Here is a 24,420-nt window from a genome sequence, read left to right as displayed (position 1 = left end):
GCTTCTGACCTCATTAGGGCCTTGGTTCAAATATGGACAAAAGAGCTGAACTCCAAAGGTGAGGTGAGTGTGACTGCTCTTGACATCAAGGCAGCATTTGACTGATTGTGGCATCAAGAAGCCCTCGCAAAACTGGAGTCAATGGGAATCAATCTCCAATAAGAGAGAATCTAACCATCGCCCCTTGATATTCAATGGCATTACCATCACTGAATCCCCCACAATCAACATCCTGGGGGTTACCACTGACCAGAAACTGAACTGGACTAGCCATATAAATACTGTGGCTACAAGAGCAAGTCTGAGGTTAGGAATCCTGCAGTGAGTAACTCACCTCCTGACTCCCCAAAGCCTGTCCACCAACCAAAAGGCACAAGTCAGGAGTGTGATGGAATACTCTCCAATTACCTGGATGAGTGCAGCTCCAACAGCACTCAAGAAGCTTTGACATCATCCAGGGCAAAGCAGCCCGCTTGATTGGCATCCCTTCCACAATTCGCTCCCTCCACCACCGATGCACAGTAGCAGCAGTGTGTACCATCTACAAGATGCGCTGCAGAAGCACACCAATCTCCACTTCCTAACAGCACTGTGGGTGTACCTACACCACATAGGCTGCAGCGGTTCAAGAAGACAGCTCACCACCACCTTCTCAAGGGCAATTAAGCAGGGGCAATAAATGCTGGCCCTGCCAGCGAAGCCCACATCCCGTAAATGAATAAATAAAACGCTTGATAATTTCTGAAAGTCTTTGTTGTCAAGCACTCGTTCCTGTAATTTGTAGAAGGCTGAGCTGGTGCAGCTGATCTAGTGTTGGATTTCCTCATCAATGATGAGCTTTTCAGAGAGGTGTCTGCCAAGTTATGGGAAGTGCTCAACATATTCCAGAGTCTCTCCTTCAACACATATGCGAGGCGGAACATTCGGCTAACCAGGTGTGGGTTGATATGAGTTTGGTTTTGGCAACGTTCAAGGACAGATTGAGTTTCTTGTATGCAGGATTGAAGAAATTGAAAGTGGCTTGCAAATCTGGTGCAGAGGGGCACCGACACTGCAATCATATGCAAGCTATCGACATGTAGATCTATGGCGGTTAGTTTATTTTTGGCGTGGAAATGACTGAAGTTAAAGAGTTTTCCCTCTAGGAGGTATTTAATACTCACACCAGAGGGCAGTTGATCTTTTGATGAGGTAAATAACCACCGCCAGGTAGATTGTAAATAATATGTGGGTTTGCTTGACCACAGCCAGGAATTTGGAGGCACTTGCTTCAGATCTCCCACTCAAGGCGGTTGCAGTCATATCAATCTGAAGTGATTGCAGGATTGTAATGAAGTTTCTTGGACATCCAAATCTCTGGAGCACAATCCACAGAACCTTGTGAGTTACTGAGTCAAATGTTTTGGTCAGGTCGATGAATGCAACGAACAGCTCTTGGTGTTGTTCTCGATAGTTTTCTTGGAATTTTCTGGCAACAAAGGCAATGTCAGAGCTTGCTCTGCAATGTTTAAAGTCACATTGTGTCTCTGGGAGGGTTTCCTCGGCCATCGGAATTAGGCAATTCAGGAGGCCGTGTGTCGGTATTTTCCCTGCTTTGAATAAGGGAGAAATACTCCAATAGCTCCCACAGCATGATTGATCTCCCTTCTTGAAGATAGTTGCATTTGTTGCATTCCTGAAGTCAGTGGGGATGGGGGTGGGGGCTAGTTCTTTCTTCCTCCCAAATCTGCAGGATGGGTGCAAGGAGTCTTGATGTGAGCAAAAGCCCACCAGCTTTGAAGGTCTGGGCTGGAATACCATCAGGGCCAGAGGCTTTGGGGCTTTTCATTTGCTCGCTTGCTAGTTGCAGCTCTCCCATCGATGGTGGCTCACCCATGGATTGTGCCGCAGGGTACGGGGGATCACCTGGAGAGTATCAGCTGCCACTGTGGATTCACAGCTGAGGAGTTGTTGGAAATGCTCTTTCCAGTGTTGATGGATGGCATTGTCACCCTTAAAAAGGGAATCGCCGAATCACCATCCTATGAGCAAAGGGGATTTTGTCCAATTGACCTTGGTCTATAGATGGCCTCAAAAAAGCTTTGCCATGTCATGATGGCCAGCATACTGTTGGAACTCTCGTGCTTTCCCTTCCCACTACTTGTCCTTTATCTTCCAACAAGGGGGTGAAATGTTATCGGAAGTAGGCAGGAATGTGGGGTTGAGGTTACATTCAGATCAGCCATGATCTTATTGAATGGCGGAGCAGGCTCGAGGGGCCAAGTGGCCCACTCCCGCTCCTAATTCATATGTCTTTGGCTGTCAGCCTTGAGCTGTTGGGATGTTGTCTTCTTGACTTGCAAGCATGGGCTGTTCTGCCAGGCAATGAAGGCTGCTGATTTTTGTTCTAGATCATCACATAATTCAGCATTGCTTTCGTCGAACCAGGCCTAGTGACGACGTGCTCGAACCCAATGGTCTGGGCACAGGAGTTTAGTACAGCCGACTTTATTTGATCCCACTGTTCTGGAATTGAGTTGGATGTGTCAAGGTTTTCCAGATTTGTCTTGAGTTGCACTTGGAATTCTTCTCTTGCATCACTATAAAAGCCACATTCTTCCATCAGGCTGTATCAGAGAGTCTATAGAGACAAAGGCTACTTTGGAGGTGTTGATATGTCCTTCCTAGCTCATTACTATAGATGAATGAGTCACTCAGAAGTGGTGCCTTAGACATTAAATGTTAGTCATTTATTCATTGCTTTATTGCCTTTTTTATCCCCCCCATTTTATATCCTTTTTTCCCCACAACCACCCCCTCCTCTGACCCTACCCCCAAAAGGGCCACCTGTTACTTGTTCCAAGTTGCTCGTTCACAGAGTGCTTACCCTTGTTCTGCCATTATCACATTCTGCTTTCTTACCTTTATGTCACTATCAGCACCTTTTTTTAGCCCTTACCACTACCATTAACACTCCCTTTGTCCTTTTGTTCATGACATCTTTGTCAATCTCTCCTTTGCCCCCACCTATCGCTGGCCTTCTATCCAGCTTCACCTGCTCCACCCCCCTTAAACAGTATAAATTTCATCACATTTCTACTTCTCTTTAGCTCTGAAGAAGGGTCTCTCATTAACTCTGTTTCTCTCCCCACAGATGCTGCGAAGCCTGTTGAGTTTTTCTAGCATTTTCTGTTTTCGTTGTTGATATGTCCTTCCTAGCTCATTACTATAGATGAATGAGTCATTCAGAAGTGATGCCTCAGACATTAAAAGTTAGTCACCTAGGTCATAACACAATAGCCAAGGTCTGTCCAGACATGACCTAATTAACTTTGTTCTGTGGAATACTCAGGCCCATCAAGCCTGCACCAACACGTGAGAAACACCTGACCTAGCTACCTAATCCCATTTACCAGCACTTGGCCCATATCCTTGAATGTTATGACGCGCCAAGTGCTCATCCAGGTACTTTTTAAAGGATGTGAGGCAACCCGCCTCCACCACCCTCTCAGGCAGTGCATTCCAGACCGTCACCACCCTCTGGGTAAAAAGGTTTTTCCTCACATCCCCCCTAAACCTCCTGCCCCTCACCTTGAACTTATGTCCCCTTGTGACTGACCCTTCAACTAGGGGAACAGCTGCTCCCTATCCACCTTGTCCATGCCCCTCATAATCTTGTACACCTCGATCAGGTCGCCCCTCAGTCTTCTCTGCTCCAACGAAAACAACCCAAGTCTATCCAACCTCTCTTCATAACTTAAATGTTCCATCCCAGGCAACATCCTGGTGAATCTCCTCTGCACCCCCTCCAGTGCAATCACATCCTTCCTATAATGCGGCGAACAGAACTGCACACAGTACTCCAGCTGTGGCCTCACCAAGGTTCTATACAACTCCAACATGACCTCCCTACTTTTGTAATCTATGCCTCGATTGATAAAGGCAAGTGTCCCATGTGCCTTTTTCACCACCCCACTAACATGCCCCTCTGCCTTCAGAGATCTATGGACACACACGCCAATGTCCCTTTGTTCTTCAGAACTTCCTAGTGCCATGCCGTTCATTGAATACTTCCTTGTCAAATTACTCCTTCCAAAGTGTATCACCTCATATTTTCCAGGGTTAAATTCCATCTGTCATTTATCTGCCCATTTGACCATCCCGTCTATATCTTCCTGTAGCCCAAGACGCTCAACCTCACTGTTAACCACCCGGCCAATCTTTGTGTCATCCGCAAACTTACTAATCCTACCCCCCACATAGTCATCTATGTCGTTTATATAAATGACGAATAATAGGGGACCCAGCACAGATCACTCAATCATAATGGAGAGAGAGGAGAGAGAAAGAGAGGTCTTGTGATTGGGGTCAACCAATTTGAAATGTATTTTATCACTAAACCCTGCTTGCTTTGGGACAGTCTGGAGAAGGAACATCCGAGGGTACCAAAAAGGCCTCTTGCCTCTCCCTCTCTTTCAGCTGAACTGGACCCTGTGTGTTGCTTATATCAGACTGTGGGCAACAGACAAAGGAATCGCACAGGAAACTTCAATCTCCACAACAAGCGTTTCAACTTGTAGGTAATGATTTTAAAAATGGCGAAAACATTTAATCTGAGATCTTAACTAAGCAGAAGGATTTGAGAAGGTGGCTCTGAAATAGCTTTGTGAGGCAAGCAAAATTATCCACGGATAAAAGTGAAAGTTGTAGTGAAGCTAATGAAAGACAAAACGCCCGAGTTACACGCTGGCACTCAGAAGGCAGAAATTGCTGGGGCCATCAAACATTTTTTAAAAATTCATTTATGCGATGGGCATCGCTGGCTAGGCCAGCATTTATTGCCCGTCCCTAAAGTGATGCCTCAGAGCTCTACTGAGCGTGTGCATGTCTGGTGACTGGAGATTTCCTACGGCAGAACTCATTTGTGAGAAAGACACAGCTAATCTGGATAATTACAGACCAGCCATCTTAACATCTGCAGAGAGGAAAATTTTAGAATATGTAATTAAGAACGAAATGACCGGGCGTCCAGATACAACAGTCTGATGTTGCTGGCACGGATTTTAAAAAGGGGTTATCCTGCTTGATAAGCTTCATAGAAGTCTTTGAGGTGGTAAAAGACCAACGAAGGCAAAAGATAGTCTGAGGACGGTACAGGATATTGGTAAATGGATGTGATTTTAATGTAGCATTTTAATCTAATAGCTTTGACAATGTCTGTAGATCCTACTTAATTGAATCAATGTTCAGGAATCTGCTAGCCTCTTGGACTTTGTATTTCTCTCTTCCTGCAACTGTTTCTTTCTAACGCTGATGCTTTCTCTCCCCCACTCTCTTCTCCCATTTGCCTTCCAAGTGGCAGTGAGGCAAATATCCACAAGCCTGCTGTACACAGACATTCAGTATCCATCTCTGATCTCACCTGGTAGGCCACGGTTTTCTTCCCATCAGATCCTGATGTCGGGAGAGTCAAAGGTCCAGAAATGACCCAAACATTCTCATACCTCTGGGTCAGTTCACGGCAGTACATTTCCAACCTGTCAAAAAAAAATACAATGCCAGTGCCTTGCCTGAGTTTGTGGTTTGATTCATTTCCTTCACTCCATCATCGACCATACAAGCAACGACTGCATCACCGGGAGGGCCAGACATGAAAATACGCACCCCATATCCCTGATTTGCTGGGTACAGCGAATGGACTTCAAAGAGGCAAATAGCTACTGCTGAAGCTCAACACCTCCAAACGGTGGAACAACTATCATGTGGCAATGCACTCAGAATTTTGTGGTCCGTTTTGCTAAGCTGTGGTGATCTGCTTTGGAGGACCTTCTGTCCAGCTAACAAGAGCTTAAACTTACGTTTATTATTTTGTTTTAACTTATTATTCATTCTTGGACGTGGGCGATGCCAGCAATTATCGCCCATCCTTAGTTGCCCTGAGAGTTTAATACAAATAAGCAACCTGCTAGGCCACTTAGAGGTGGTTAAGAGTCAACCATATCTGTGGGGGATGAGAGCCATGTACAGACTAGACTGGGTAAGGATGACAGGTTTCCTTCCCTTAAGGACATTAGTGGATCAGTTGGGTTTTTATGATAATCCAACAGCTTTGTGTTTTGTTTTTACCTGTGTCAGCTTCTTATTGCAATATTTCAAACCCATGGCCTCTGCCACCTAGACAAACAAGGGCATCAGGTGGCATCTGCAAGTTCTCCTCCAAGTCACACACCATCCTAACTTGGAACTATATTGCTGGTGCTTCATTGTCGCTGGGTCAGAATCCTGCACCTCCCTCCCTAGCAGCACTGTGGGTTTACCTAAACAACATGGAGTGCAGCATTTAAAGAAGGGCTGGACAATAATTGCTGGCCCTGAATGAACAAAAAATTGCTTTTTTTGCAAATGAATATAAATTCTTGAACTGTCGTGATGGGGCTTGAACTCATGGTCTATGAAGGGCATAACTGCTAGACTGGGTCTGTGACAGGTGGTGAGGAAACTAACAACAGGGAAAAACCAACTTCACCTTGTCCTCACCAATCTACCTGTCGCTGATACTCTGTCCATGACAATATTGGTAGGGGTGATCACCGCACAGTCCTTGTGGAGATGAAGTTCCACCTTCACATTCAGGATGCCCTCCATCGTGTTGTGTTGGCACTAACACATGGGATTGATTTCGATCAGATCCAGCAACTCAAGATTGGGCATCCATGAGGCGCTGTGGGCCACCACCAGCAGCAGAATTGTATTCAAACATTATCTGTAACCTCATGGCCTGGCATATCCCCCACTCTACCATTGCCACCAAGCCGGGGTAACAACCCTGGTTCAATGAAGAGGGCAGGAGGGCATGCCAGAGGCAGCACTAGGCATACCTAAAAATGAGGTGTCAACCTGGTGAAGCTACAACACAGGATTACTTGCGTGCCAAACAGCATAAGCAGCAAGTGATAGACAGAGCTAAGTGATCCCACAAGCAAGAGATCAGGTCTAAGCTCTGCGGTGCTGCCAAATCCAGTGGTGGACAATTAAACAACTAACAGGGGCAGGATGCTCAATGATAAAGGAGCCCAGCACATCAGTGCAAAATACATGGCTGTATCATTTGCAACCATCTTCAGACAGAAATGCCAAGTGGATGATGCAGCTCGGCCTCTTTCTGATGTCCCCAGCATCACAGATGCCAGTCTTCAGCCAATTTGATTCACTCAATGTCACTCGATATCAAGAAATAGCTGAAGGCGCTGGATGTTGCAAAGGCTATGGGCCCTGACAACATTCCGGCAATAGTACTGAAAATTTGTGCTCCAGAACTTGTCGTGCCCTGAGCCAAGCTGTTCCAGTACAGCTACAACACTGGCATCTACCCGGCTATGTGGAAAATTGCCCAGGTATGACCTGTACATAAAAAGCAGGGCAAATCCAACCCGGCCAATTACCACCCCATCAGTCTACTCTCCATCATCAGTAAAGTAATGGAAGGAGTCATTGACTATCAAGTGGCAATTACTCAGCAATAACCTGCTCACTGACACTCAGTTTGGGTTCCGCCAGGGCCACTCAGCTTCTGACCTCATTACAGCCTTGATCCAAAGGGACAAAAGGGCTGAACTCAAGAAGTGAGGTGAGAGTGACTGCCCTTGACATCAAGGTCTTGCAGGTGGTCGTGTTCCCATGCATCTGCCGCCCTTGTCCTTCAGAGTGGTAGAAGCCGTCGGTTTGGAAGGTACTGTCTAAGGAGTCTTGGTTAAATGCTGCAGTGCATCTTATAGGTGGTACACACTGCTGCTACTGTGCGTTGGTGGTGGAGGGAGTGAATGTTTGTGGAAGGGGTGCCAATCAAGTGGGCTGCTTTATCCTGGATGGTGTTGAGCTTCTTGAATATTGTTGGAGCTGCACTCATCCAGGCAAGTGGCTCCCCTTAGGGAGCCCTAGCAAAAGCAGAGTCAATGGGAATCAGGAGGAAGACTCTCCGCTGGTTGGAGTTATATCTAGCACAAGGGAAGATGGTTGTGGTGGTTGAGGTTAATCATCTCAGTTCCAGGATATCACTGCAGGAGTTCCTCAGGGTAGTGTCCTAGGCCCAACCATCTTCAGCTGCTTCATTAATGACCTTCCTTCCATCATAAGGTGAGAAGTGGGGGTGTTCATTGATGATTGCACAATGTTCAGCACCATTCGCGACTCCTCAGATACTGAAGCAGTCCATGTCCAAATGCAGCAAGACCTGGACAGTATCCAGGCTTGGGCTGACAAGTGGCAAGTAACATTCGTGCCACACAAGTGCCAGTCAATGACCATCACTAAGAAGAGAGAATCTAACCATCGCCCCTTGATATTCAATGAATCCCCCACTATCAACGTCCTGGGGGCCACCATTGATCAGAAACTGAACTGGACGAGCCATATAAATACTGTGGCTACAAGAGCAGGTAAGAGGCTGAGAACTCACCTCCTGACATCCCAAAGCCTGTCCACCATCTACAAGGCACAAGTCAGGAGTGTGAATGGAATATTCCCCATTTGCCTGGATGAGTGCAGCTCTACCATCTAGAAGGACAAGGGCAGCAGATAGATGGGAACACCACCACCAACAAGTTCCCCTCCAAACCAAACACCATCCTGACCTGGAAATATATCGCCGTTCCTTTCACTGTCGCTGAGCCAAAATCCTGGAACTCCCTCCCTAACAGCACGGTGGGTGTACCTACACCACATGGACTGCAGCGGCTCAAGAAGGCAGCTCACCACCACCACCTTCTCAAGGGCAACTAGGGATGGGCAATAAATACTGGCCATGTTGTGAAAGAACACATTTTTTAAAAAAAGTAACTTTAAAAAGAGAATAGGATAAATAATTGAAAAGGGAAAATGGAGGGGGGCTGCTATGGAGAAAGAGCAGAGGGTGTTTGGGCAAAATCGATAACTCTTTCAAAGAGCTGAGACAGGCACGATGAACCAAACGGCCAGCTGGTATGTGAAGATTCTATCCATGTGGGCGCCCAGCCCAAATCCCAGAAGCAGAATAAGGCCATAACTTGGAGATGACTAACTTCCAAAGCCTATTAGCAGTGGAACATTGAACAATGCAGACGGTGGATGTCAGGACTAAGAGCTAACTACCTTTCAGCTCACATCATCCAGCTCCCTGGCTAGGCTGCAGCAGAAGTCATTTGAATGCTGTCTTTTTGCCTGCACCACACTTACTTCAGTTATGTGTGAAGCAAATGTTCCTTTGCTGCATAGGTAACGTTACAACATAAACAAGTTGCATTCGCAGCAGTAAAAATGTCCCAAGGTGTTTTTCAGGAACATAACCAGACAAAATTTGACACCAAGCGACATGAAGAGATATTAGGGGTTGGCAAAGAGGTAGGTTTCAAGCAGCAACATAAAGGTGGATTGTGAGGTGGAGAGGTTTAGAGAGGGAATTCCAGGCAGCTAAAGGCACTGCAACCAATGGTGGATTAAAATTAGGGACATGCGTGCAGGAGGCCAGAACTGGAGGAGTGCAGAGATCTCAAGAGAGTTGTTGGGCTGGAGGAGATTATATAAACAGGGAGGAGCGAGGCCATGGAGAGATCTGAACACAAATTGTAGCATTTTCTGACTGGGAACCAATGGGGGTCAGCAAGCACAGGGACGAGGGTTGCACTGGAGTTAGTGTGAGTAAGGGCACAAGCAGCAGAGTTTTGGATCTACTCAAGTCTATGAAGGGTGGAAAATGGGAGGCCAGCCAAGAGAGCACTGGAACAGTCGAGTCTGGAGATAACAAAGGCTTGGATGAGGGTTTCAGCAGCTGATCAGCTGAGGCAGGGTCTTAGAGGATGAGGTTACTGGAGAGCAGGAGAGATATAAAAATCTGGAGTGTGAGAATGTGCAAGCACAGTCAGCTTTTGCTGTAAAGTTCTCAATGAACTATTCAATGGATAAACTTACTGCCCCCTCAAGAGAGCATCTTTAGTATGTTTTAATTGTATGTTTTTTTGCACGGCATATACACCATGTATTACTCATGCTTTTAGACACAATGCTGGAAAACGCACTAAATAAATCATGAACTATAAAGGTGTGCTGGAGAGGACATGAGGGGGAGTGCATATCTCATACACTCCAAAGAACAAAAGCGCGCATTATATAGAATATGTCTACTTCTAAAATTGCCACTAAACCATTGTCCCATTAACTTTGCATCACACCCAAAAAACTATCTTGTGCCATATACAGATTCCGTTAAAGATATTCCAGCATTCAGTGACCTGCACAAATACAAAGAGTTCATAGAATGATACAGCACGGGAAGCCATTCAGCCCATCATGTCTGTGCTGGCTCTTCGGTAGTTTCATTTACAAACTCTGAAATTATGTCCTATATACCCAAGTACCAGGGCATTAATAGAAAGGGCAGTGGTCATTGTATTGACCTCTGGTAAATGCTACTGTACATACCTCCCCCCCACCCCCAGTCTAAAAAAACAGCCATTCACCACCACTCTCTGCTGTCCATGCTGTCACTGCCCTTTTAATCCCATGGGTTTTAATTTTGTCAACAAATCATTAGCCATTCAAAGGCTTACATTTATATTGAATAGGAGGACTTGAGGCTATTAATCAGCACATTACACTGCCAATTTAAAATGTGCCAACAGTTGGACTGAGAATTAAAATAAAGGCCAATATGGCCCTGAGTCATAATGACCACAAAGGTCCTAGGTTCAGTCACTGGTCTATTGACTATAACCTACACTGAGGTTGGGATGCCACAATTGGCTTTAGTCGGCCAAGGCTAGTCAGTGGGTATGAGGCAAGGTTTCTGTTTCTGGTACGCATTTGACTTCTGCCAAAGTAGCTGGATCTGTGGGCCTTGGCATGGGCAGGATCAAGCTTGATTGTGACACCTTCCCAGGTCAACGAGGCTGCTGACAGTCAAGGCCTAGGCCCCAGTAGGCCAAGGTGTTAAAAGGGGGGTCAATATGACAGCCATCATGAGCCCGCAAATAAAGGATACTGCAAGTCGAGAAGTAAAAGCTGGTGATCTCAGAAACTGGCAGCCATTTGCTCTGAGATTTATTAGGCACTTAGCATTAGGCTTAAATTCAGAGAACTTGACCTCTCACCTGTTCCAGAAGCCAGCATTGTTTTCATAATTCTGAGGCACAATGTTGGACAGGTAGAATGTTTCAGCCATGGCTTGCTGCAGAAAAGAACAAAAGCACAGCATAAGATCACAGAATGTTACAGCACAGGAGGCCATTCGGCCCATCATATCTGCAGCAACTCTCCAAATGAACATCATGACCTAGCGTCATTGCCCTGCCTTTTCCCCATACCCTTGCACATTGTTTCTATTCAAATAATCATCTAATGCCCCCTTGAATGCCTCGATTGAACCTGCCTCCACCACACTTCTAGGCAGTGCATTCCAGACCCAAACCACTCGCTGTGTGAAAAAGTTTTTTTCTCACATCACATTTGCTTCTTTTACAAGTCGCTTTCAATCTGTGCCCTCTTGTTCTTGATCCTTTTACGAGTGGGAACAGCTTCTCCCTATCTACTCTGTCCAGCACCCTCAGGATTTTGAACATCTCTATCAAATCACCTCTTAACCTTCTTCTCTCCAAGGAGAACAGTCCCACCCTCTCCCGTCTATCCTCATAGCTGAAGTTTCTCATCCCTGGAACCATTCTTGTAAACCTCTTCTGCACTCTCTCCAATGTGTTCACATCTTTCCTATAACGTGGCGCCTAGAACTGTACACAATACTCCAGCTGAGGTCTAATGAGTGTCTTATATAAATTCAGCATAACCTCCCTGCTCTTGTACTCTATGGCCCTATTAATGAAGCCCAGGATACTATATGCTTTATTAACTGCTCTCTCCACCTGTCCTGCCACCTTCAATGATCTATGCACATATACACCCAGGTCTTTCTGCTCCTGCACCCCCTTCAAAAGTTCACCCCTTATTTTATATTGTCTGTCCATGTTCTTCCTACCAAAATGCATTACCTCACACTTCACATTGAACTTCATCTGCCACCTATCTGCCCACTCCACCAACTTGTCTATGTCCTTTTGAAGTTCTACACCGCCCTCCTCGCAATTTACAACACTCCCAAGCTTCGTATCATCCACAAACTTCAAAAATGCCTCCTTCACACCAAGATCTAATCATTAATATATATCAGGAAAAGCAAGGGTCCCAATACCGACCCCTGGGGAACTCCACTACAAACCTTTCTCCAGCACAAAAAATATCCATTGACCATTATTCTCTGCTTCCTATTTTTCAGCCAATTTTGTATCCACGTTGCTACTGTCCCTATTATTCCATGAGCAATAACTTTTCTCACAAGTCTGTTATGTAGCACTATATCAAATGCCTTTTGAAAGTCCATGTACACATCAACACCATTACCCTCATCGACCTTTTCTGTTACTTCTTCAAAAAACTCCAGCAAGTTAGTTAAACACCATTTCCCTTTTAGAAATCCATGCTGGCTCTTCCTTATCAACCCATATTTTTCCATGTGACTACTAATTCTATCCCAAATAATTGTTTCTAGAATCTTGCCCACCACTGAAGTTAAATTGACTGGTCTGTAATTGCTGGGCTTATCCTTACAACCTTTTTTGAACAAGGGTATAATGTTTGCAATTCTCCAGTCCTCTGGCACCTCCTCTGGGTTTAGGGAAGACTGAAAGATTATGGCCAGTGCCCCTGCAATTTCTACTCTCACTTCCTTCAGTATCCTTGGATGCATCTCATCCGGTCCCGGTGCCTTGTCAACTTTAAATACCGACAGTCTTTTCAACACTCCCTCCTTATCAATTTTGAACCCTTCAAGTGACAGAGTTTCCTTGTCTGTCACCATGGCCTGGGTAGCATCTACCTCCTTGGCAAAGACAGATGCAAATTATTCATTTAACACCTCAGCCATAGCCCCTTTGTCCTTCCCTTTTAGTTCTCTAATCGGTCCTACTCCTTTTACTACCCTTTTACTATTTATATGCCTACAGAAGACTTTGGGATTGCCCTTTATGTTAGCTGCCAGTCTTTTCTCATAATCCCTCTTCTTCCCTATTGGTTTCTCTAATATGCTTTATCACCTCCCCTCTGAACCTTCTGCATTCCTCTTGGTTCTCAATTGTATTTTCTATCTGACGCCTGTCATAAGAACACTTTTTCTTTTTTATCTTAATTTCTATCTCCTTTTTCATTCAGGGAGCTCTGGATTTGTTTGCCCTACCTTTCCCTTTCGATGGAATATACCTGGACTGTGCCCAAACCAATTCTTTTTTGAAGATAGCCCATTGTTTAGCTACAGTTTTTCCCGCCAATCTTTCGTTCCAGTCTGTCTGGCCCAGCTCTGTTCTTGCCCCATTGAAGTCAGCTCTCATCCAGATACTAATTCTTACCCTCCATTGCCTATTGTCCTTTTATATCGTCATCCTAAACATACAATACAATGATCACTGTCTCCTAAATGTTCCCCCATCTACACTTGATCTACTTGGCCCCCCTCATATCCAAGAACCAGGTCCGACAGTGCATCTTTTCTTGTTGGATTGAACACATACTGCTGTAGAAAATTTTCCTGAACGCAATCTAGGAACTTATGCTCCTCTCCACCCTCTAGACTACCACTGTCCCAGTCTACATTCGGGTAATTAAAGTCACCCATTATTACTCTATAATGCTTGCATCTCTCTCCAATTTCCCTGTAGATTTGCTCTCCCACGTCCTTCTCACTAATTGCCGGCCTATAGACTACACTGAGCAATGTAATTGCACTCTTTTTGTTCCTTAGCTCTAGCCAAATTGATTCTGTCCTTGAACCCTCTGGGACATCCTCTTTCTCCAGCACTGCAACGCTCTCCTTAACCAAAACAGCCATCTCTCCCCCTTTCCTTTCCTATCTTTTCCGAACACCTTGCACCCAGGAATATTTAACATCCAGTCCTGCCCTTCCTTGAGTCAGGTTTCTGTTATCTCTGTTAATAAACTTACATGTAAAAGACAAAGCCTTTGCAAATTTGTTTGAGAGGTGTATGGGTTAAGCATAATCAGGCCGGCTTGACGAGTATTAATACAAGACTGTTATTGATTATTCTTCATATCATCGTAATGTCAGCTTTTGGCCTTTGCTAATTAAGAAGCATAATTTTATTTGAGAGTGGTAAGAGCTGAATGTTTGAGCCAAGACTGACTCTACAGCACTGGCTAGTTTTAGTATAAGACAATCACTAACTTTTAATGGAGGAACTTAATTTAAGGCTTGCCATTGCTTACTGACTCCTGGTTCTCAGGGAGATTGGTTTCCCATTCTTGGAAAGATCTTGGTGAACCTGTACCATATGCTCTCTGTGATTTTATATTCCATTAAAGACAGATGGTTCCAACCTCTTCTATACTTCTCCAGCAAGAGATAATTTAATCATTTATATTTAGGTGGCATCTTTAACATGATAGAGCCTCTGAAGGTACTTCACAGGGGTGCTGTTAAACAACATTTGACACCAAACCAAATAAGGTAATATTAGAGCAGATTCCAAAACCTTGGTCAAGGGGACAGGTTTTAAACTCGACTGGTAACATTTAAATTCAATTCATAAATCAGGAATTGAAACCAATTCTCAGTAATGGTGACCAGGAAACTATCGTCTATTGTTGTAAAGACCCATCTGGTTCACTAAATTCCTTGAGGGGAGGAAATCTGCTGTCCTTACCCGGTCTGGCCTACATGTGACTCCAGACCCGCAGCATTATGTGGTTGACTCTTAATTGCCCTCTGAAATGGCCAAGCAAGCCACTCAGTTCAAGGGCAATTAGAGATGGGCAACAAATCCTGGCCTTGCCCACAAAGCCCACATCCCACGAAAGAATAAAAAGAAAGAGGCGACGGGGTTTAGGGTGGGTATTCGAGAGCTTAAGGCCTGGGCACTGAAAGCGTGGCCACCAGTGATGGAGCTCTTACAATCAGGGATGCTTGAGGTCAGAATTAGAGGAGCGCAGACATCTCAGAGAGTCGTGGGGCTGGAGGAGAATACAGGGGTGGGGAGGCCATGGAGGGATTCGAAAACAAGTTTGAGAATTTTAAACAGGCAGTATAATCCTCACAACCACAAAACAACTGAAAGGACAACAATGAATTCCTCAGCCCATCTCCCTTCACTGTGTGGTGCAGCGTTTCACTGAGGGAAACCTGCCAGACACGCCCGGATATAGTGGCCTTTGACAAAGTTAGTACGAGCGGTAGAATTAGTTATTCGCGGTTCAACATCGCCATCTTCTGACAGATAATTGACATGGCAGCATCATATCGCAGGAATAGCAGGAATAGCATTTACGTGAAGAATGGGGGTGAAAAAGGGCTGCTTCTTAGCCTCTATTTGTTTGGTATCTTGGCTAATGGAATGTTATCCTTTATTACGACGAGGATTAAACATAAAAGTAAGGATGTTAAGCTTCAGTTATACAGGGCATTAGTGAGACCGCACCTCGAATACTGTGTGCAGTTTTGGTCTCCTTATTTAAGGAAGGATGTAAATGCATTGGAGGCGGTTCAGAGGAGGTTTATAGATTGATACCTGGAATGAGTGGGCTGTCTTATGAGGAAAGGTTGGACAGACTGGGCTTGTTTCCACTGGAGTTTAGAAGAGTGAGGGGTGACCTGATTGAAGTATACAAGATCCTGAACGGCCTTGACAAGGTGGATGTCGAAAGGATGTTTCCTCTTGTGGGTGAGTCCAGAACTAGGGGGGCACTGTTTTAAAATTAAGGGTCACCCTTATAGGGCAGAGATGAGGAGAATTTTTTTCTCCCAGAGGGTTGTGCGACTTTGGAACTCTCTGCCTCAGAAGGTGGTGGAGGCGGGGGTCACTGAATATTTTTAAGGCAGAGGCAGATAGATTCTTGTTAGGCAAGGGAATCAAAGGCTATCAGGGTTAGATGGGAATGTGGAAATCGAAACACAAGATGATCAGCCATGGTCTACTCCTGCTCCTATTTCTTATGTTCTCTGTCCTAGTGAGCTATGCATTCCCTACCGACATGGAAGGAGTGTACCTCCACACATGACCAAACAGGAAACTCCTCAACCTATCAAGATAAGCCAAGACAAAAGTGCAACATGCACCGATCAGAGTGACCTTTTGCATGCTGAGGCTGCTGCACTAGTTACCCAGACAGAAGACCAGCCCCAAAGGCTGATGGATCATCTACCCTATTTCTGTGTCAGGTTCACTCCCACCGCCAGTGTCAAGAAAACTGTAGTTATGGACAGGGTGTTGTGTCCTGTGATCTGACTCCACAACACATCACTGGAAGCAGTCAGCACATTCTGCTACCTTGGATCTATGGTGACAGCCAGCCTGTCCTTTGACAAAGATCCACGCGCACACATCGGAAAGGCAGCCACTGACTTTGGCTGTCTAGCAGGCACGGAAAATCAACTAAGTGATCCACAGGACCAAGGTGCTTATTTAGAAGGCCTGTATTCTCAGCACGTTGCTGTATGGCAGTGAAGCCTAGGCAACCTATACTTAACAAGGAAAAAGGCTCAAGAACTTCCATCTCCACTAGTTAGGGTGCACATGGAAGGACAAAGCCAATGAAGTAGTCCTTTCGAGGGTAAACATGCCCAGTATACCAGCGCTAATCAAGCAAAGAAGGCGCTGATAGCTTGGGCAAGTGCACAGGATGGAAGTTGGCCACATCCACAAGGACATGTTAAACAGGGAGGCAGTCCATACAAAGAGAGCAGCTGGGCACCCAAAGCTCTGATTCAAAGATGCTGCCAAAAGGGACACGAACACCCTCAACATCAATCAGGACAAGTGAGGAAACTCTAGTGAACAATCGATGCAAATGCCCACACCAGCTGCAGGCAGGAATTCGCCACCACGATGACCCGTGGTTTCAGGAGCTTCAAAGCAGACGTTCAGCCCTCAAAACAAGGAGTCAGCAGAGATCAGCCCACAACAATGGCAAGGGACAACTCCATGTGCAGCGCGTGAAGGCTTTGCCTTTCCAGAACCGGATTATTCAGTCATCAAAGGAAGTGCAGCAGGTGACCCCACCTGACCTCACCGAATTCTGAAGCTGCATCCCCTTCATCTTTAACAGATGGAAGGATGACAATCAGTTCAACAGCTTGAGTAGCCAATTAAGTTGACCACAATGTCCCAAAGTCCTTCACAGCTAGTTACGTATTTTGTGAAGTCTAGTCACTGTTGTAATGTCGGAAACGCAGCAGCCAATTTGCTCACAGCAAGCTCCCACAAGCAGCAATGTAATATTGGCCGGGCAATGTGATTTCTTTTTCGTGATGCCAGTTGAGGGGTACACACTGGCCAACTCTTCTTCATAATAGTGCCAGGGAAAAACTTACATTCACCCGACAGGGCAGACAGGGCCTCAATTTGCGTCTGATTCAAAAGACGGTACCTACGATAGTGCAGCACTCCCCCAGCACTACACTAGAGTGTCAGTCTAGATTATGTGTTCAAGTGCTGGAGTGAGACTTGAACCCACGACCTTCCTATTCAGAGGCAAGAGCGCTACCCACTGTTACAGCTCACCTTAGCCCACATTTCCAGATTTGGCTTCAGCTGTCTTTAGGCAAATATCCCTGTTTCTAAGCTTTCTTTAAACTTTGACTTTGGTTTTACCTAAGCTAACCTAGCTTAGGGGCTGTGTTTATTTTATCCCTCACTTTGTTAATTTAGTTTATTAGGCTGGCTTTAAAAGAGCTAAATATCCCTCCTTTTCTCCTTCATGCCGGGCTGCCAGGCGACACCATGGGCTGCACAGGTATGAGCACCTCCCCAGCAAAAGGTGCTGGGAAACGGATTCAAACTCCTGCCTGCAATCTGTGGATGAGTGAGCCCTACAGTGACATGTGAGGTTTTGATGAATTCCATTGGCACCTTAGACACACACACACACATCAAGACAATACTATTGCCATTTGGCTGTCTACCAATGAGAACTTGTTGTTTCCTGCTGGAGCCATGTGTCCTCGGCTCCATCCGCTGCTGCGGTAGTCTTCATTCGTCGCACTGAACAGTGCTGGGATGTTGGGATCCGGTTTAAACTTGCAATGCTTCCGATCCGCTGACCCTGCGTCAAAACACATTCCAAAGTAAACACACTTTGTACTGGCAGCGCTGGGCCTTTCTGTTTCTCTCTATTATTGTTCAAAAAAAAATTTTAAAAAGAAACGGTTGCCCATTGAAGGTTCTGCCCACCTCCACGCCTCCAACCTACCAACACGAGGTGAAGATCACTGCTGTGCTTTCAATAATCGGAGGACACAGGCTGAATGAAGGCGATTGGTGAAAGGACCAGAGGCGGTAAGGGGAAAAAACTTTTTTTTTTTTGCACGAGTGGTTTGGGTTTGGACAACAGTGCCCGATAGGGATGGTACGAAAACATTCAACTGCAATCTTCAAATGGGAATTGAATAAATACTTGAGAAAGAAAATATTGCAGGGATATGCAGAAAGGGCAGGAGAGTGGGACTAACCGGATTGCTCTTCTCCAGACAGGCTGAACTGCCTCCTTCTGTGCTGTACTGTTCTATAATTCCAGGGGAAGGTCAGAGGGGTGGGGGGGAGAGAAAGAGGTACCATGTGACACATGGAAACGACACTCTTGCCCCACAATGAAAGAGAGTTAACCTAGGGCAACTCCATGCGCCCTTAGCATGACAGGGTAGAGGCTTGGAAGGAAATGGCCTCTCTGCTCTTTCAGCCCGACCTGAATATGGTCACTCCGCAATGGATTTCGTGCAAAGCTGCTCCCAGCTCAGGCCACGCGTCAGGTGCATTGAAATATTGGCATTTACGGATTAATAATTCAGGAGGAGATTTCCATTAATACCAATCGTAATATCAATCTCCAGTGTCACAGGATTGTCACAGTGCAGGAGGCCACTCGGCCCATCGTTTCTGCACCAGCTCTCTGAATGAGCATTTCACCCAGTGCCATTCTCCCGCAACCCTGCAGGTTGTTTCTTTTCAAATAATTATCTCATTCCCTCTTGAATGCCTGGATTGAACCCGCCTCCACCACACTCTCAGGCAGTGCATTCCAGACCCTAACCACTCACGCTTTTTTCTCTCGTACCGCTTTTGCTTCTTTAGCCCAATTACCTTAAACCTGTGCCCGCTGGTCCTCAATCCTTCCGCCAGTGGGAACAGTTTCTCCCTATCTACCCTGTCCAGACCCCTCATGGTTTTGAATCAGCCAGGGTTAAATGCATGTGAGGGTGGTTTAAATCTGAAATTCCTAACTCTTTGCACCACATTTCCTGAGCTGTAAACTGTGAGTTTACATTACGTATATAGAGACAATGTATGAAATAATACAGCGTCAGTACCCGCACTGTGAACACTTGATGATCAAGTGTCCATTCGCTTTCTCAAACCTTGCTATTTGACATTTTGAGTGGGGTTTTTTTTGGGACTTTTAGAGAATGTTATTCTGGAAGTTACTCCTGGGAACTTGCGCCATATGTAAAGGCAGATTGTGTCCATTGGGTGAGGAAAGCAAAGTAACTGAAGGAGGAACAGAAAAGCAGGAAAATGGGATTATAAAATCATCCTGTGAGAGGGACCTCATTCAGCCTGACAACTGACCTACTGCTGTGTTAAAATGTCCACGTACCCTGTTACCTCAGACCCATATGGGCCCTTAGGTACTTAGCCCTTATAACTACATGGTGGTATCATTGACTGCCCAGGCTGGAACTGTAAACCCCGTGTGCAAATCCTAAACCGGAGATTGGGTAAATATAGCTCAGTCTCATTCAATAGGTTTTCAATGTATTTTGTTGACTTTAAGCTGGATTAATATCAGATGAAAAGTGCAGGTGCATAACCTTTTATCATAACAGGATGTAGGGTGATGGTTTCTCCCTGCTCCATTCGCTGGCATTGAAGTCAGCACAGCTGCATCAAGCACCTCACTGCACCTCTCAGAATGGCCCAAAGTGCTTCACACCCAGGTTAGGTTTGAAATGCAGTCACTGTCCAGATAAGAGCGTGTGCGGTGCATTGTCACAACCATTGCTGAATCACCATTCACTGCAACACTGGCCAACTTCGGGTAATCAAAGGGGGAGAGTAAATATTTCTGCCCGTGAAGGTGAGGGATGGAACACTCCAATTCTGTGCACCTACCTCTCCCACAGCACGGACCAAATACAAACTAAAATGCTGTGTGCCACCAAAAGTTGAGGAAGCACCCAATACAAAGTGGATCGAAGAGACGTTTTGATTTCCCTCACCAGCTGTCCCTGTGGCTTACACCCAATGACACTGACTACTCAATGCTGAGTTTTTGGATAGGTTCAAGCCACAACTCAAGCCCACTAGCTTCAATCCATGAATGCGGATGTGGTGTGTCAGCTTACGGCCTTCCAGCTCCTGACTTCCCCCACCCATCTCTCCTGAAAGAAAGTCCAATTTCAAAATTTGAGAGCCACACCAAATTGGGGGGATGAAGCTAATCCAGATGAGGACTGTGACAAAATACATGGAAACATTAATAAGCTTGCAGAATGGCCACATCATTAGCTGATGAGCTCCAATTAGTGAGAGGTGGCACATTTTGGTAGAAAGAAAATGGAAGACACGACTTTGCAAAATAGCCTAAAAAGGGGTTGAGGACAGAGGGATCTTAGGTACAGATCCTCACATCATGAGAAGTACCAACCCAGGTTGATACACCACGCAAAAAGTAAACAAAGGACTGGAGTTCATTTCTAGCAGAATGGAATTGAAAAGCAAAGAAGTTACATTAAACTTCCACTGAACTTTGATTAGACCGCACTTGAAGTATTGTGAACATTTCTCATCTCCAGGTTATAAAAAGGACAAAGGGACACTGGAAAAGGTGCAAAAAGGATTTACTAGAACGAACCAGAACAAATAAGTTATACCTAACAGGAAGGCTTTAACAGCCTGGGGATCCTTCCTCTAGAAAAGAGGAGGCCTTATCGAGGGCTTTAAAATGATGAGTTTGATAGTGCAGACACAGAGACAATGTTTCCACTCACAGGCAAGACAAGAAATAGAGACCATAAGGAAAGGATAAAGAACAACTTGAATTTATTGAGCAGCTTTCACAACCACCTGACATCTCAAAGTGCTTTTAGAGTGTAGTCATTGTTGTAACGCAGCAAACGCACAGCAAGATCCCCCAAACAGCAATGTGAGAACGACCAGATAATGTTTTCTGTCATGTTGACTGAGGGATAAATATTGGCCAGGACACTGGGGATCACTCCCCTGCTCTCCTTCGAAATCGTACCCTGAGGATCTTTTCCATCCACCTGAGATGGCAGACGGGGCTTCAGCTTAACACCTCGCCCAAAAGACAGTGTGCTCCTCCCACAGCAGTGCATTGGATATCAGCCTTGATTTTTGCGCTCAAGTCCAGGAGCGGGACTTGAACCCAGAATCTTCTGAGTTAGAAGCAAGCGTGCTACCAACTGAGCCACGGCTAACACACAAGGCAATCGCTACTGAATCCCTTAGAGGATTCAGGAAACACTTTCCAAACAAGAGAGAGAATATGGAACTTCCCGCCACCTGGAGTAAATGAGGTGAAAAGCATAGATGTGTTAAAGGGGAGAATAGATAACACGAGGGAGAAAAAAAATAGAAGGCTATGCTCTCAAGGCGTGAGATGAAGAGTGGGAGGAGGTGTATGTGGAGCAAAAACACTGGCCTGGACCAGCTGGGTTGAACAGCCTGCTTCAGTGCTGTAAAAATTCTACGCTTGTGGCATGACTCACATTTCAAACTCGCTCTCCCTCCGATGGCTCCGTGATATTCGGGAGCTTGCTCCAAGAATACTGTGGGATTATATCACAAGGAGCAGGAGTAGACCATTCGGCCCCTCGAGCCTGCTCCGCCATTCAAGATCATCAGATCTTGGCCTCTTCCCCATAACCCTGAACTCCCCTATAGCTCAAAAATCTGTCCAACCCAGCCTTGAATATATTCAATGGCCCAGCCGCCAATGATCACTGGGGGAAGAGGATTCAAAAGGTTCACAATCCTCTGACAGAAGAAATTCCTCCTCATCTCTGCCTTAAATGGGGGACCACTTATTTTTAAACTCGTTCTAGATTCCCCCACAAGAGGAAATACCTTCTCAGCATCCACCCTGTCAAGCCCCCTCAGAATCTTATATGTTTCAACTCTCATTCTTCCAAACGCCAATGAGCAAAGACCTAGCCTGCTCAACCTTTCCTCATAAGGCACCACCTTCATCACTGGAATCAAACTAGTGAACCTTCTCTGGACTGCCTCCAATATAAGTACATCCCTTCTTAAAAGCTGGACACAGTAAAGATCGGAACTCTGTCCTTCCTGTCAGACGCAAGGTTGGGGGCAGAACTCATTTTATGCTCCACATGAGCCTCATTCCACTTGAGTTTGGAACCTCATCTTTTAATTTGCATTCTTTGTCAAATAGTGTGTGGAACAGAGTCTTTGTAAGGAGATAGGGAGAGAAAGGGATGTACAGTGCAGACTGTTAGGGAACACTAAGTTCCTGGCTTACAACAGTAAGCAATACAAGCACAAGGCAAAGAACGTGAAGAGGTTCGATTTTACAGTCTGTACCTTGCACTTTTTCCTTTGTAATATGCTCAAGAACCCATCTGGGAGTCCTCTTAGCCTGATCATATGATGATACGTGATTGGTGCAATAGCGAACCTCTGTGCCAATCATAGGCAAGCCATACTTTTCCAGCTGGCTGTTCTTTGGAAGCTCTATGAAGAGAAGTACGATCAATTGTGAGCATTGGTCGAAGAAACAAGGCAGACATTGACACTAACATTTTTTAAACAATAGGTTCATCAGTGAAAACAAGGACAGCAACTTTAGCACTGCTCAGACACCCTAACTTACCCACTAAATACAAACAAGACTGTATCAATAATATGGTATTGATACTAAACTGTTTGCACTGATGCGGCAGAAGTTTTAATTTATGTATCAGCACTGAGTGCAGTATAATCTGATTGCGAAGTTGCCTACATGTGTTATGTGGTATGAGCCCACTGTCAGGACTTGTTCCACATTGGCTGCAGAAAAGCTCAGCCACGTGCTAAACCAAACATATGGGATGTGGGCGTTGTTGGCAGGGCCAGTATTTAGTGCCCATCCCCAATCGCCCCCCCCGGCGAGCCATCTCCACGTGGTGTACGTACGGCTGCAGCGCTGCCAGGGATGGAGTTTGACGTGTTTTTTTTTTGACCCAGCGGCAATGAAGTTGGCAGCGATAAATTTACAAGCCAAGGTGGTGACCCGGGGCGGCGCTCCCACGGAGGAGCAGCCACCCTTATTTCTTCTGGGTGACACTCTGTCAGGCGGTGAGAAGGGGGTAGGGTGTGGGAATCAGGTCCATCCATCCCACATCACCATCAATGGACATGGCTCTCAATCTGGGGGGGTGGGGTCTGTAATGGCGGCTCTGTCACCTCACTTCCCAGTGAAGCTGCATCCATTAGATTTGCTAACATTATAGAGAGAAATAATTTGCATTTGTATAGCACCCTTCACAGCCTCAGACTGGGAGTTGGGAGGGGGACAGACAGAGGCCCAGGGCCCAGGCCCGGCCCTCACCTTCCCGCCGATCCTCCTGCTCCTGCTGCCGGTACCAGTGCAAGGCCAGGGCACAGCAGGTGGAGCCGAGTAGCGAGCCGGCCAGGAAGCCGCGGCCGAAGCCGCCAGCCGGCCGCCTCAGCTCCCGGAGAATCCACAGGCCGCCACCCCGCGACGCCATTGCCGCCCGTATCCCGGAAAGCAGCCAACCGCTCCTCCTGGCGCAGCGCCACCTGGCGCTCGGAGGACCGCTTCACCCGGCCAGGACATCCAGAGCCGCCGCTTCCTCCCCGTCTGGCACCACCTGGCGCTCGGCGGACCGCATCTCCCGGCCATGACATCCAGCCGCCGCCTCCTCCTGGCGCAGCGCCACCTGGCGCTCGGCGGACCGCATGGGGCTGGTTCCATGCATCTCAATGAGGGGACAATCTGTCCAGTGAACTCACCTGTTGCCTCCCAACAGATGCTGAGAATTTTATTTCGCATTTTTGGTAACTCACCAAGCGACTGCACCTTCTAAACCTGTAACTTCTACCACCTAGAAGGACAGGGGCAGCAGATAGATGGGAACACCACCACCTGGAAGCTCCCCTCCAAGTCACTCACCATCCTGACTTGGAAATATATCGCCGTTCCTTCACTGTCACTGGGTCAAAATCCTGGAACTCCCTCCCTAACAGCACTGTGGGTGTACCTACACCACATGGACTGCAGCGGTTCAAGAAGGCAGCTCACCACCACCTTCTCAAGGGCAACTAGGGATGGGCAATACATGCTAGCCCAGCCAGCGAAGCCCACATCCCATGAAAAAAA

The 24,420-nt window shown here is 46.2% G+C and overlaps 1 protein-coding gene across 1 annotated transcript in view; it reads right to left on the bottom strand.

The window, feature by feature from the left end:
- The window catches only part of exog (exo/endonuclease G), a 42,074-nt gene extending 18,232 nt beyond the window's left edge, over positions 1–23,842 (bottom strand). Inside the window, exons 1-5 of the mRNA XM_078536789.1 lie at positions 23,629–23,842; positions 22,623–22,772; positions 17,966–18,105; positions 11,100–11,176; positions 5,402–5,516 (exon numbers count right to left, since the gene is read on the bottom strand). Of these exons, the coding sequence (XP_078392915.1) occupies positions 5,402–5,516; positions 11,100–11,176; positions 17,966–18,105; positions 22,623–22,772; positions 23,629–23,788 (642 nt within the window). The 5' untranslated portion in view covers positions 23,789–23,842. The remainder of the gene's footprint in view (positions 1–5,401; positions 5,517–11,099; positions 11,177–17,965; positions 18,106–22,622; positions 22,773–23,628) is intronic.
- Between the last annotated feature and the right edge of the window lie 578 nt (positions 23,843–24,420).

This window comes from Cetorhinus maximus, chromosome 3 (genome assembly GCF_964194155.1).
Source record: "Cetorhinus maximus chromosome 3, sCetMax3.hap1.1, whole genome shotgun sequence".
Lineage (NCBI taxonomy): Eukaryota > Metazoa > Chordata > Chondrichthyes > Lamniformes > Cetorhinidae > Cetorhinus > Cetorhinus maximus.
This window is presented reverse-complemented; position numbering and strand designations above follow the sequence as displayed.